General features: G+C 56.7%; 1 protein-coding gene across 1 annotated transcript; it reads left to right on the top strand.

The window, feature by feature from the left end:
• Positions 1–1,499: 1,499 nt before the first annotated feature.
• On the top strand, positions 1,500–12,291 carry LOC145339672 (zinc finger MYND domain-containing protein 15-like). Its single transcript, XM_080184183.1, has 5 exons — positions 1,500–1,578; positions 4,469–4,799; positions 7,678–7,909; positions 8,604–8,719; positions 12,154–12,291. Exons 2-5 carry the CDS (start codon positions 4,469–4,471, stop codon positions 12,267–12,269), a joined length of 795 nt encoding a protein of 264 aa, XP_080040309.1. The 5' UTR covers positions 1,500–1,578; the 3' UTR covers positions 12,270–12,291.
• Positions 12,292–12,536: the final 245 nt, after the last annotated feature.

Here is a 12,536-nt window from a genome sequence, read left to right on the forward strand (position 1 = left end):
ACCTCCCCCCGAACCCCCCCAAACCCTCCCCCGACCCCCCCCTTTACCTCCCCCCGAACCCTCCCCCGACATCCCCCCTTACCTCCCCCTGACCCCCCCTTTACCTCCCCCCAAACCCTCCCCCGACACCCCCCCCCGAACCCCCCCTTACCTCCCCCTTACCTCCCCCGGACCCCCCCCACGAACCCTCCCCCTACCCCCCCTTACCTCCCCCTTACCTCCCCCCAGAACCCCCCCTTACCTCCCCCCACCACCCCTTACCTCCCCCGACCCCTCCTCTGATCCCCCTCCTCAAACCCCCCTTACCTCGTTCCACCCCCTCCCTTATCTCCCCCGACCCCCCCCACCACCCCCCTCCCTTATCTCCCCCGACCCCCCCCCCCCACCACCCCCCTCCCTTATCTCCCCCGACCCCCCCCCACCACCCCCTCCCTTATCTCCCCCGACCCCCCCCCCACACCACCCCCCTGCCCTTCCCTCCCTCTCCCCCCTCTCCCCCCTCAGCCCCAGACCACCCACCCTGGGGCAATCAGATGGAATCCTGACCCCACAGGAGCAGGTTACCTGTACCGACTCTCCCACAGAGTGTCTCACCCCCTCCCTCAAACCCGAAACATCCCCCCCCAAACTTACACCTTTGGACACTAAGGGGCAATGTAGAATGGCCAATCCACCCTCACCCACATATCTGTGGAGTGTGGGAGGAAACCCACGCAGACATGGGGAGAATGTGCAGCTTCCACACAGACAGTGACCCAAGGCTGGGAATCGAACCCGGGTCCCTGGCACTGTGAGGCAGCAGCGCTAATCCACTGTGCCAGCATGTTGTTACCTGAGGGGCTTAATGTGCCCTCGCCCCCTCCGCAATGCCACCCTCCCACTCCACACTGTGGCCCTTTGGCCCTCCCTCCACTCCCATGACCCCCTCTGATCTCTCTGACCCCACACCAGTCTTGACAGCGATGTCAAGGCATCTCTTCACCTGCCCGCCATTTTGCCCCCACTCCCCCCCCAGCTTTGCCTCATTACCTCTCCCCCTCTCTCTGTCCCCCCTTTCCCCTCCCCACCATGTGAATCAGAGCGCAGGATTGGAGTTATACTGCAGTACGCAGTACGACACTGCCACTCGCAGGGAGCTGCCTGTAACTACAAGCAGAAAAATGTCTTCCTTTGCAACCCGTTCCCCAACCTCCCCCCCCCCCACTCCCCTGCCACCAACCACCCCTCCATCCCGTTACCCATCCTCAGCTCCTGCCAGCGTGCACCCACCACCCCGAAACCCCTGAGCCCGCCCCTCCCCCCGGTCAGGCCGGCTATTCCCCCGCGGAGTGCGTCACAGCCCCTCCCCGTCCCCGCGTTCTCGCTCGCCGCTGTGATGTCAGAATGTCGTCGATCTGAATCAAAATATTTAGTTTTCAACGGGTCGGAAGATTCCGGAACCTGCCCCACCACCACACACCACCCCCCCCCACCCCTGCCATCCACACTCCCCCACCGCCCACAGAGGAATCTGTTTAAGGAACTTCTGAGTGTTTACTTCTGAAGTTGTTCTGCTGCAGGAGTGAACACAGACTGAAGGTGAGCGGGGGGGGGTGGGGAACGACAGGCGAGGGGGTGCCGATGGGCAGGAGAGGGACAACAGGCTGGGGAGGTGGGGGGAGAAGCTTCCTGGGGCGTTCGGTCGCTGGGCAGCGAGGGGGATCCCACAAATTCTATTTAAAACCCGTTCTGAATGTTCTGCTTCCCTGGGGGAGATTTCTGGACACAAACTGGCCGCTTGTATCCCCCCCACTGCGCCCCCACCCCCCCACCACTGCCCCCACCCCCCCACCACCACCCCCACCCCGGGTTACAACAGTGACTGCGCTTTCACATATCCAGAGGCAATCTTTCAATTCATCTCTCACACAAGTGTTTTTATTCATGTTTTTTTTAAATTTTATTTATTTATTCGCGTCACAAGTAAGGCTTACATTAACACTGCAATGAAGTGACTGTGAAAATCCCCCAGTCGCCCACACTCTGGCGCCTGTTCGGGTTACACTGAGGGAGAATTTAGCACAGCCCAATGCACCCTAACCAGCACGTCTTTCAGACTGTGGGAGGAAACCGGAGCATCCGGAGGAAACCCACACAGACATGGGGAGAATGTGCAGATTCCACACAGTGACCCAAAAGCGGGAATCGAACCCGGGTCCCTGGTGCTGTGAGGCAGCAGCGCTAACCCACTGTGTCACCGTGCCGCTGGGATTGAACCCGGGTCCCTGTGAGGCAGCAGCGCTAACCCACTGTGTCACCATGCCGCTGGGATTGAACCCGGGTCCCTGTGAGACAGCAGCGCTAACCCACTGTGTCACCGTGCCGCTGGGATTGAACCCGGGTCCCTGTGAGACAGCAGCGCTAACCCACTGTGTCACCGTGCCGCTGGGATTGAACCCGGGTCCCTGTGAGACAGCAGCGCTAACCCACTGTGTCACCGTGCCGCTGGGATTGAACCCGGGTCCCTGTGAGGCAGCAGCGCTAACCCACTGTGTCACCGTGCCGCTGGGATTGAACCCGGGTCCCTGGCGCTGTGAGGCAGCAGCGCTAACCCACTGTGTCACCGTGCCGCTGGGATTGAACCCGGGTCCCTGTGAGGCAGCAGCGCTAACCCACTGTGTCACCGTGCCGCTGGGATTGAACCCGGGTCCCTGTGAGACAGCAGCGCTAACCCACTGTGTCACCGTGCCGCTGGGATTGAACCCGGGTCCCTGTGAGGCAGCAGCGCTAACCCACTGTGTCACCGTGCCGCTGGGATTGAACCCGGGTCCCTGGCGCTGTGAGGCAGCAGCGCTAACCCACTGTGTCACCGTGCCGCTGGGATTGAACCTGGGTCCCTGGCGCTGTGAGGCAGCAGCGCTAACCCACTGTGTCACCGTGCCGCTGGGATTGAACCCGGGTCCCTGTGAGGCAGCAGCGCTAACCCACTGTGTCACCGTGCCGCTGGGATTGAACCCGGGTCCCTGGCGCTGTGAGACAGCAGCACTAACCCACTGTGTCACCCAGTGTGTGTGTGTGGGCGCCGCTGGCTGGGCCAGTGTTTATTGCCCATCCCTAGTTGCCCCTGGAGGGCAGTTGAGAGTCACCCACATTGCTGTGTCTCTGGAGTCACATGTAGGCCAGACCGGGATAAGGACGGCAGATTTCCTTCCCTAAAGGGAACCAGATGGGTTTTTCCCACAATTGACAATGGTTGTCAGTGTCATTGAGACTAGTTTCATAATTCTAGAGTTTATTCACTGAATTTAAATTCCACCATAAAACCTGGTGGGATTTCATAGCATCATGGCCAATCCCCCCTAACCTACACATCTTTGGACACTAAGAGACAATTTAGCATGGCCAATCCCCCTAACCTGCACATCTTTGGACACTAAGGGGCAATTTAGCATGGCCAATCCCCCCTAACCTACACATCTTTGGACACTAAGAGACAATTTAGCATGGCCAATCCCCCTAACCTGCACATCTTTGGACACTAAGGGGCAATTTAGCATGGCCAATCCCCCTAACCTACACATCTTTGGACACTAAGGGACAATTTAGCATGGCCAATCCACCCTAACCTGCACATCTTTGGACACTAAGGGACAATTTAGCATGGCCAATCCCCCCTAACCTACACATCTTTGGACACTAAGGGACAATTTAGCATGGCCAATCCACCCTAACCTACACATCTTTGGACACTAAGGGGCAATTTAGCATGGCCAATCCACCCTAACCTACACATCTTTGGACACTAAGGGACAATTTAGCATGGCCAATCCACCCTAACCTGCACATCTTTGGACACTAAGGGACAATTTAGCATGGCCAATCCCCCCTAACCTACACATCTTTGGACACTAAGGGACAATTTAGCATGGCCAATCCACCCTAACCTACACATCTTTGGACACTAAGGGACAATTTAGCATGGCCAATCCACCCTAACCTACACATCTTTGGACACTAAGGGGCAATTTAGCATGGCCAATCCACCCTAACCTGCACATCTTTGGACACTAAGGGACAATTTACCATGGCCAATCCACCCTAACCTGCACATCTTTGGACACTAAGGGACAATTTACCATGGCCAATCCACCCTAACCTACACATCTTTGGACACTAAGGGACAATTTACCATGGCCAATCCACCCTAACCTACACATCTTTGGACACTAAGGGACAATTTAGCATGGCCAATCCCCCTAACCTACACATCTTTGGAGTGTGGGAGGAACCTGGAGGGGGTGGGGGGAGGGGTGGTGAGTGGGTAGGTGCTGGATGGGAGTTGGGGGGCAGTGGGTGGGAGTGGGGAGGTGTTGTGGAGAGGCAGGCGATGAATTGGACAGGTTGTGGGTGTTACCCTCCCACCCCTCCCGAGTGTAACGTCTGTTTATCTCTCCCCCCCCACCCCCCCACCCTCCGGCCGGTGGCCCAGATGGAGTTTGTGACCGGTTACCGGGATCACCTGATCGATTTCTCGGAGCTGATATTTCAGTGGTATCGGAAGTACGTTCTGGAGCGGGGACAGGGACCGGGAGACACCGAGGCCTGGAGGAAGAGGAAGGAATGTGCGGTGAGGAAGCTGACAGCAAACGGATCCGTCTGGACCCTCCACGCCATCCGGAATTCCCGGACTGCCCTGACGGTGGAGAATCCGGCTCAGCAAATCCAGGAACGGTTCTACAATGACGAAGCTCTCTCGCTCCGAGACCTGGAGAAATACATCAGCTTTGTGAACCTGGAGGAAGAGGAGGAGGAAGAACTAGGTCAGTTTAACTAGTTAACCAGTACTCACCCGGGGAAACTGGTTAAACATTACTCATCAGGGTACTGACTGAGTTAAACTAGTTAAATTAGTTAAACATTACTCACTGGTACTGACCTGTGTAAACCACCAGTTTCACTCAGCTCATTAAACTAGTTAAATATTACTCATCCCTACTGACCTAGTTAAACTAGTTAAACATACACCACTACTGACCTGTCGGTCAAACTAGTTAAACATTACTCGCCAGTACTGATGTAGTTAAGCTAGTTCAACATTATTCACTGCTACTGAACTGGGTAAACTAATTAAGTATTATACGTGGCTTCTAACCAAGTTAAACTAGTTAAATATTACTCACTGCTACTGACCTGTTAAATCAGTTCAACATTTCTCACTACTGCTGAGCTGTTGGTTAAACTAGTTAAGTATTACTCAGTTCAACTGACCTGTTAGTTAAACATTACGTGCTGTGTCTGACCTGCTAGTTAAACTAGTTAAATATAACACAGTGCAACTGACCTGTTAGTTAAATTAGTTAAATATTACACACTGTGACTGACCGGTTAGATAAACTAGTTAAGTATTATACACTGTGACTGACCTGTCAGTTAAACTAGTTAAATTTTACACACTGTGACTGACCAGTTAGTTAAACATTACACACTGTGACTGATCTGTTAGTTAAACTAGTTAGACATTACACACTGTGACTGACCTGTTAGTTAAACTAGTTAGATATTACACACTGTGACTGACCAGTTAAACTAGTTAAATATTACACACTGTGACTGACCTAGAAGTTAAACTAGTTAAATATTACACACTGTGACTGACCAGTTAGTTAAACTAGTTAAATTTTACACACTGTGACTGACCAGTTAGTTAAACATTACACACTGTGACTGACCTGTTAGTTAAACTAGTTAAATGTTACACACTGTGACTGACCTGTCAGTTAAACTAGTTAGATATTACACACTGTGACTGACCAGTTAGTTAAACTAGTTAAATGTTACACACTGTGACTGACCTAGAAGTTAAACTAGTTAAATATTACACACTGTGACTGACCTGTTAGTTAAACTAGTTAGATATTACACACTGTGACTGACCAGTTAGTTAAACTAGTTAAATTTTACACACTGTGACTGACCAGTTAGTTAAACATTACACACTGTGACTGACCAGTTAGTTAAACTAGTTAAATGTTACACACTGTGACTGACCTGTCAGTTAAACTAGTTAGATATTACACACTGTGACTGACCTGTCAGTTAAATTAGTTAAATATTCCACACTGTGACTGACCTGTCAGTTAAACTAGTTAAATATTACACACTGTGACTGATCTGATAGTTAAACTAGTTAAATATTCCACACTGAGACTGTCCAGTTAGTTAAACTAGTTAAATATTACACACTGTGACTGACCTGTTAGTTAAACTAGTTAAATATTCCACACTGTGACTGACCAGTTAGTTAAACTAGTTAAATATTACACACTGTGACTGACCTGTTAGTTAAACTAGTTAAATATTACACACTGTGACTGATCTGATAGTTAAACTAGTTAAATATTCCACACTGAGACTGTCCAGTTAGTTAAACTAGTTAAATATTACACACTGTGACTGACCTGTTAGTTAAACTAGTTAAATATTCCACACTGTGACTGACCAGTTAGTTAAACTAGTTAAATATTACACACTGTGACTGACCTGTTAGTTAAACTAGTTAAATATTACACACTGTGACTGATCTGATAGTTAAACTAGTTAAATATTCCACACTGAGACTGTCCAGTTAGTTAAACTAGTTAAATATTACACACTGTGACTGACCTGTTAGTTAAACTAGTTAAATATTCCACACTGTGACTGACCAGTTAGTTAAACTACTTAAATATTCCACACTGTGACTGACCAGTTAGTTAAACTAGTTAAATATTCCACACTGTGACTGACCAGTTAGTTAAACTACTTAAATATTCCACACTGTGACTGACCAGTTAGTTAAACTAGTTAAATATTCCACACTGTGACTGACCAGTTAGTTAAACTACTTAAATATTCCACACTGTGACTGACCAGTTAGTTAAACTAGTTAAATATTCCACACTGTGACTGAGCAGCTTTCCCTGAAATGTAACCAGCTTTCTGTGATTTCTGATTTTTTTCTCCCTCGCCCCCCCAATCCCCCCTCCCCCACAAACCCCTCCATCCCCCTCCCCCCCAACCCCCCCTCCCCCCCAATCCCCCCTCCCCCCCAAACCCCTCCATCCCCCCTGCCCCCCAATCCCCCCTCCCCCCCAATCCCCCCTAAACCCCCCTCCCCCTGCCCCCCAATCCCCCCTAAACCCCCCTCCCCCTGCCCCCCAATCCCCCCTCCCCCCAACCCCCCCCAATTCCCCCCTCCCCCCGAAACCCCCCCTACCCCCTGCCCCCCAATCCGCTCTCCCCCCCAACTCCCCCCTAAACACCCCTCCCCCCAAAACCCCCCTCCCCCAATAACCTTCCCCCCCCACAATCGCCCCTCTCCCCCCGAATTCCTCTTCCCCAATCCCCTCCCACCTCCTCATCCTCACTGCCTCACTGCATTCACTATGACCTCCCCTTCCCCACCTCCCCCTATTGTCCAAACTCCCCCCATCTCCCCCCCCCTCCTCTCTCTGCCTCTCCCCCCTCGGAACCCCCTCCATCTCTCTCTCGGTCCCTCCCCCGTTCTCCCTCGGTCCTCCTTCTCTCTTACTCGCTCCTTCCCTCACTCTCCCCTCGGTCCCTCCCTTCCCTTTCTCTCCCTCCTTCACTTGTTCCCTCTCCCTCGCTCCCTCCTCCCGCTCCCTCGGTCCCTCTGTCCCTCCCTCACTATCCCTGCAGCTACGCAGCATGACCATTTTATCCACGTTGACAGCCTGCTCCTGTTAACTGATGATGATGGTTCTGTGATGGGTCTGGATTTCACTCTGAGCAGCGAGGGACCCCCACTCACAGCCACCCAGCTGGCAATGAAAATCTACGACCTGCTGTGCCAGGGCATCACCTTCCCAATGTGTGGCTCGGACCCCCAGAGACCCCGACAGCTCACCCTCGGGGACGAAGATATCCAGAGGTGGGTGTCCACTCCAAAACTTAACCCAAAAATACTGTCCCCCCCATCAAACACTCCCAGGACAGGTACACCACAGGGTTAGATACAGAGTAAAGCTCCCTCTACACTGTCCCCCCATCAAACACTCCCAGGACAGGTACAGCACGGGGTTAGATACAGAGTAAAGCTCCCTCTACACTGTCCCCCCATCAAACACTCCCAGGACAGGTACAGCACGGGGTTAGATACAGAGTAAAGCTCCCTCTACACTGTCCCCATCAAACACTCCCAGGACAGGTACAGCACGGGGTTAGATACAGAGTAAAGCTCCCTCTACACTGTCCCCCCATCAAACACTCCCAGGACAGGTACAGCACAGGGTTAGGTACAGAGTAAAGCTCCCTCAACACTGTCCCCATCAAACACTCCCAGGACAGGTACAGCACGGGGTTAGATACAGAGTAAAGCTCCCTCTACACTGTCCCCCCATCAAACACTCCCAGGACAGGTACAGCACGGGGTTAGATACAGAGTAAAGCTCCCTCTACACTGTCCCCCCATCAAACACTCCCAGGACAGGTACAGCATAGGGTTAGATACAGAGTAAAGCTCCCTCTACACTGTCCCCCCATCAAACACTCCCAGGACAGGTACAGCACGGGGTTAGATACAGAGTAAAGCTCCCTCTACACTGTCTGTTGTTCTTTCTGTGTAGGATCCTGAAGCCAATGGTTCTGAAGTTGGGAGTGCGAAGTACGAGGGTGCTATACCAATGCAACACTCCGAGGAATCTGACCTTCCGCTCCAGCCGAGTGAAGGCCTGTCACGTGTGTAAGAAACATAGTTTTGGGACGACACTTTCAGCATGGTAAGGCCAAGGATTCGAGCGTAGCCGTGCTCAGTGCTGTGTCCAGTCAGATCCTGGGCCTGCAGGCTGGGCCTGGACTCCCTGAGAAAGGACACAGCCCACCGACTGCTCCAATTCCTGAAGGGTGAAGGGAGAACCCTGCCCCCAACCGCCTGGACAGCAGGGCCCGGTCCCCAGGGACAGCAGGGCCCCGGTCCCCCAGAAACAGCAGGGCCTGGTCCCCCAGGGACAGCAGGGCCCGGTCCCCCAGAGACAGCAGGGCCCCGGTCCCCCAGAGACAGCAGGGCCCCGGTCCCCCAGGGACAGCAGGGCCCCGGTCCCCCAGGGACAGCAGGGCCCCGGTCCCCCAGAGACAGCAGGGCCCCGGTCCCCCAGAGACAGCAGGGCCCCGGTCCCCCAGGGACAGCAGGGCCCCGGTCCCCCAGGGACAGCAGGGCCCCGGTCCCCCAGAGACAGCAGGGCCCCGGTCCCCCAGGGACAGCAGGGCCCCGGTCCCCCAGAGACAGCAGGGCCCCGGTCCCCCAGAGACAGCAGGGCCCCGGTCCCCCAGAGACAGCAGGGCCCGGTCCCCCAGGGACAGCAGGGCCCCGGTCCCCCGGAGACAGCAGGGCCCGGTCCCCCAGGGACAGCAGGGCCCCGGTCCCCCAGGGACAGCAGGGCCCGGTCCCCCAGGGACAGCAGGGCCCCGGTCCCCCGGAGACAGCAGGGCCCGGTCCCCCGGAGACAGCAGGGCCCGGTCCCCCAGGGACAGCAGGGCCCCGGTCCCCCAGGGACAGCAGGGCCTGGTTCCTCAGGGACAGCAGGGCCCGGTCCCCCAGGGTGAGCAGGGCCCGGTCCCCCAGGGACAGCAGGGCCCCGGTCCCCCTGAGACAGCAGGGCCTGGTCCCCCAGAGACAGCAGGGCCCGGTCCCCCAGAGACAGCAGGGCCCTGGTCCCCCAGGGACAGCAGGGCCCGGTCCCCCAGGGACAGCAGGGCCCCGGTCCCCCAGGGACAGCAGGGCCCCGGTCCCCCAGAGACAGCAGGGCCCGGTCCCCCAGGGACAGCAGGGCCCCGGTCCCCCAGGGACAGCAGGGCCCCGGTCCCCCAGAGACAGCAGGGCCCCGGTCCCCCAGGGACAGCAGGGCCTGGTTCCTCAGGGACAGCAGGGCCCGGTCCCCCAGGGTGAGCAGGGCCCGGTCCCCCAGGGACAGCAGGGCCCCGGTCCCCCTGAGACAGCAGGGCCAGGTCCCCCAGAGACAGCAGGGCCCGGTCCCCCAGAGACAGCAGGGCCCTGGTCCCCCAGGGACAGCAGGGCCCGGTCCCCCAGGGACAGCAGGGCCCCGGTCCCCCAGGGACAGCAGGGCCCCGGTCCCCCAGGGACAGCAGGGCCCCGGTCCCCCAGGGACAGCAGGGCCCCGGTCCCCCAGGGACAGCAGGGCCCGGTCCCCCAGGGTGAGCAGGGCCCGGTCCCCCAGGGTGAGCAGGGCCCCGGTCCCCCAGGGTGAGCAGGGCCCCGGTCCCCCAGGGTGAGCAGGGCCCCGGTCCCCCAGGGTGAGCAGGGCCCGGTCCCCCAGGGTGAGCAGGGCCCCGGTCCCCCAGGGTGAGCAGGGCCCGGTCCCCCAGGGTGAGCAGGGCCCGGTCCCCCAGGGTGAGCAGGGCCCCGGTCCCCCAGGGTGAGCAGGGCCCGGTTCCCCCAGAGACAGCAGGGCCCGGTCCCCCAGGGTGAGCAGGGCCCCGGTCCCCCAGGGTGAGCAGGGCCCCGGTCCCCCAGGGTGAGCAGGGCCCCGGTCCCCCAGGGTGAGCAGGGCCCGGTCCCCCAGGGTGAGCAGGGCCCCGGTCCCCCAGGGTGAGCAGGGCCCGGTCCCCCAGGGTGAGCAGGGCCCGGTCCCCCAGGGTGAGCAGGGCCCGGTCCCCCAGGGTGAGCAGGGCCCGGTCCCCCAGGGTGAGCAGGGCCGGTCCCCCAGGGTGAGCAGGGCCCCGCTCTGACAGGGACGGCCAAGCTAACCCTACCTAAATGAAGCCTGGTGGCCCAGTGGTTGGCGCTGCTGCCTCACAGCAGGGACCATGCTATGAAACTTTCGGTGTATAACGATTTGCTCCCAAGCTCGGGATCTATAGTCCCAGAGTACAAGTACAATCACACCTCCTGGGGGTGGGGGTCTACACTGAGGATGTGCCGGTGTTGGAGAACCCCCCCCCCCCACCAGTGAACCCGTCACTCCCTCCCCACTCTGGTCCCCGTCTCCGGCCATTCCTGCCCTGACCCCACCCCCAGCTCGGGGTTATTTTGGGATTGGAGGAAGGGGGGGTGGGGAGGTGGCGTTCCCAGCTGGGGTCTGTCCAGGGGTCTGTGTTACAGGGAGAGGGGACAGGCCGGGGAGCACCGCCCGGACACTCCCGCAGAGCCTAACCTCCCTCGGGAGCATTCCCAGCGTTCCGGGATCCTGATCTCAGGCCGGAGACCCCGGGGAGGGGTCCCGATTACCACGGGCACCCTAACGGATGTGGGGCTTGGGGGGGAGCCATGGTCTGTTGACCTGGACTGGGGAATTCCTGGCCTGGGGGGGTGGGGGTGGGGTGGGGTGGGGTTAGCCTAAATCACCCACCCTGGGTGAGGGGTGACCCTCCACCGCCTGTGGTTCGGACAGTCGGTGGGGGGTCACCTCGCTGCAGAGGTGAGTGAGTCAGCCTGAGGGAGCCTCGGGTGAGGTATATCCCCCTTCCTTCCCTCAGTGAGTGACTCTGGAACCGTACGGCACAGATCCCCATATCTCCCGGTGAAGTGTCCGGCTTTTCCCTGCAAAAACAGTGAGGTTATGTTGCAGCTGTATAAGGTGCTGGTGAGGCCACACCTGGAGTACTGTGTACAGTTTTGGTCTCCTTACTTGAGAAAGGATATACTGGCACTGGAGGGGGTGCAGAGGAGATTCACTAGGTTGATTCCGGAGTTGAGAGGGTTGGCTTATGAGGAGAGACTGAGGCGATACTCATTGGAATTCAGAAGAATGAGGGGAGATCTTATAGAAGTATATTAGATTATGAAGGGAATAGATAAGATAGAAGCAGGGAAGTTGTTTCCACTGGCGGGTGAAACTAGGACTAGGGGGCATGGCCTCAAAATAAGGGGGAGCAGATTTAGGTTTGAGTTGAGGAGGAACTTCTTCACACAAAGGGTTGTGAATCTGTGGAATTTCCTGCCCAGTTGAGGCTCCCTCATTGAATGTTTTTAAGACGGGGATAGATAGATTTTTGAACAGTAAAGGAATTAAGGGTTATGGTGAGCGGGCGGGTAAGTGGAGCTGAGTCCATGAAAAGACCAGCCATGATCTTATTGAATGGGGGAGCAGGCTCGAGGGGCCGAATGGCCCACTCCTGCTCCTAGTTCTGATGTTCTCCTCTGCCATGTCTCTCCCACAGCGAGCGGTGTAAAGCTGTCCTGTACTGTTCGGAGAACTGCGAGCGACTGGACTGGAACAAAACCCCCGAATACGGAAACCACCAGTTCTGGTGTGAGAAACTGCAGGAGTACATGACCCACAGAGAGTCCCTGGCACAGTTCCCCTTCACATTCACCGCAGGTACAGAGTGAACCCACAGAGAGTCCCTGGCACAGTTCCCCATCACACTCACCGCAGGTACAGAGTGAACCCACAGAGAGTCCCTGGCACAGTTCCCCATCACACTCACCGCAGGTACAGAGTGAACCCACAGAGAGTCCCTGGCACAGTTCCCCATCACATTCACCGCAGGTACAGAGTGAACCCGCAGAGTCCCTGGCACAGTTCCCGATCACACTCACC

The sequence above is a fragment of the Carcharhinus amblyrhynchos genome, unplaced genomic scaffold (genome assembly GCF_965287045.1).
Source record: "Carcharhinus amblyrhynchos unplaced genomic scaffold, sCarAmb.v2.hapA scaffold_601, whole genome shotgun sequence".
NCBI classification, from domain to species: domain Eukaryota; kingdom Metazoa; phylum Chordata; class Chondrichthyes; order Carcharhiniformes; family Carcharhinidae; genus Carcharhinus; species Carcharhinus amblyrhynchos.

What these genes read in the sequence shown, in the direction of transcription:
- LOC145339672 (XM_080184183.1), top strand. Translation starts at nt 4,469, where the DNA reads ATGGAGTTTGTGACCGGTTACCGGGATCACCTGATCGATTTCTCGGAG. An exon ending in AGAGGAGGAGGAAGAACTAG is followed by an intron (nt 4,800 to 7,677) that starts GTCAGTTTAACT and finishes CTATCCCTGCAG; the next exon opens with CTACGCAGCATGACCATTTT. An exon ending in AGTGAAGGCCTGTCACGTGT is followed by an intron (nt 8,720 to 12,153) that starts GTAAGAAACATA and finishes TCTCTCCCACAG; the next exon opens with CGAGCGGTGTAAAGCTGTCC.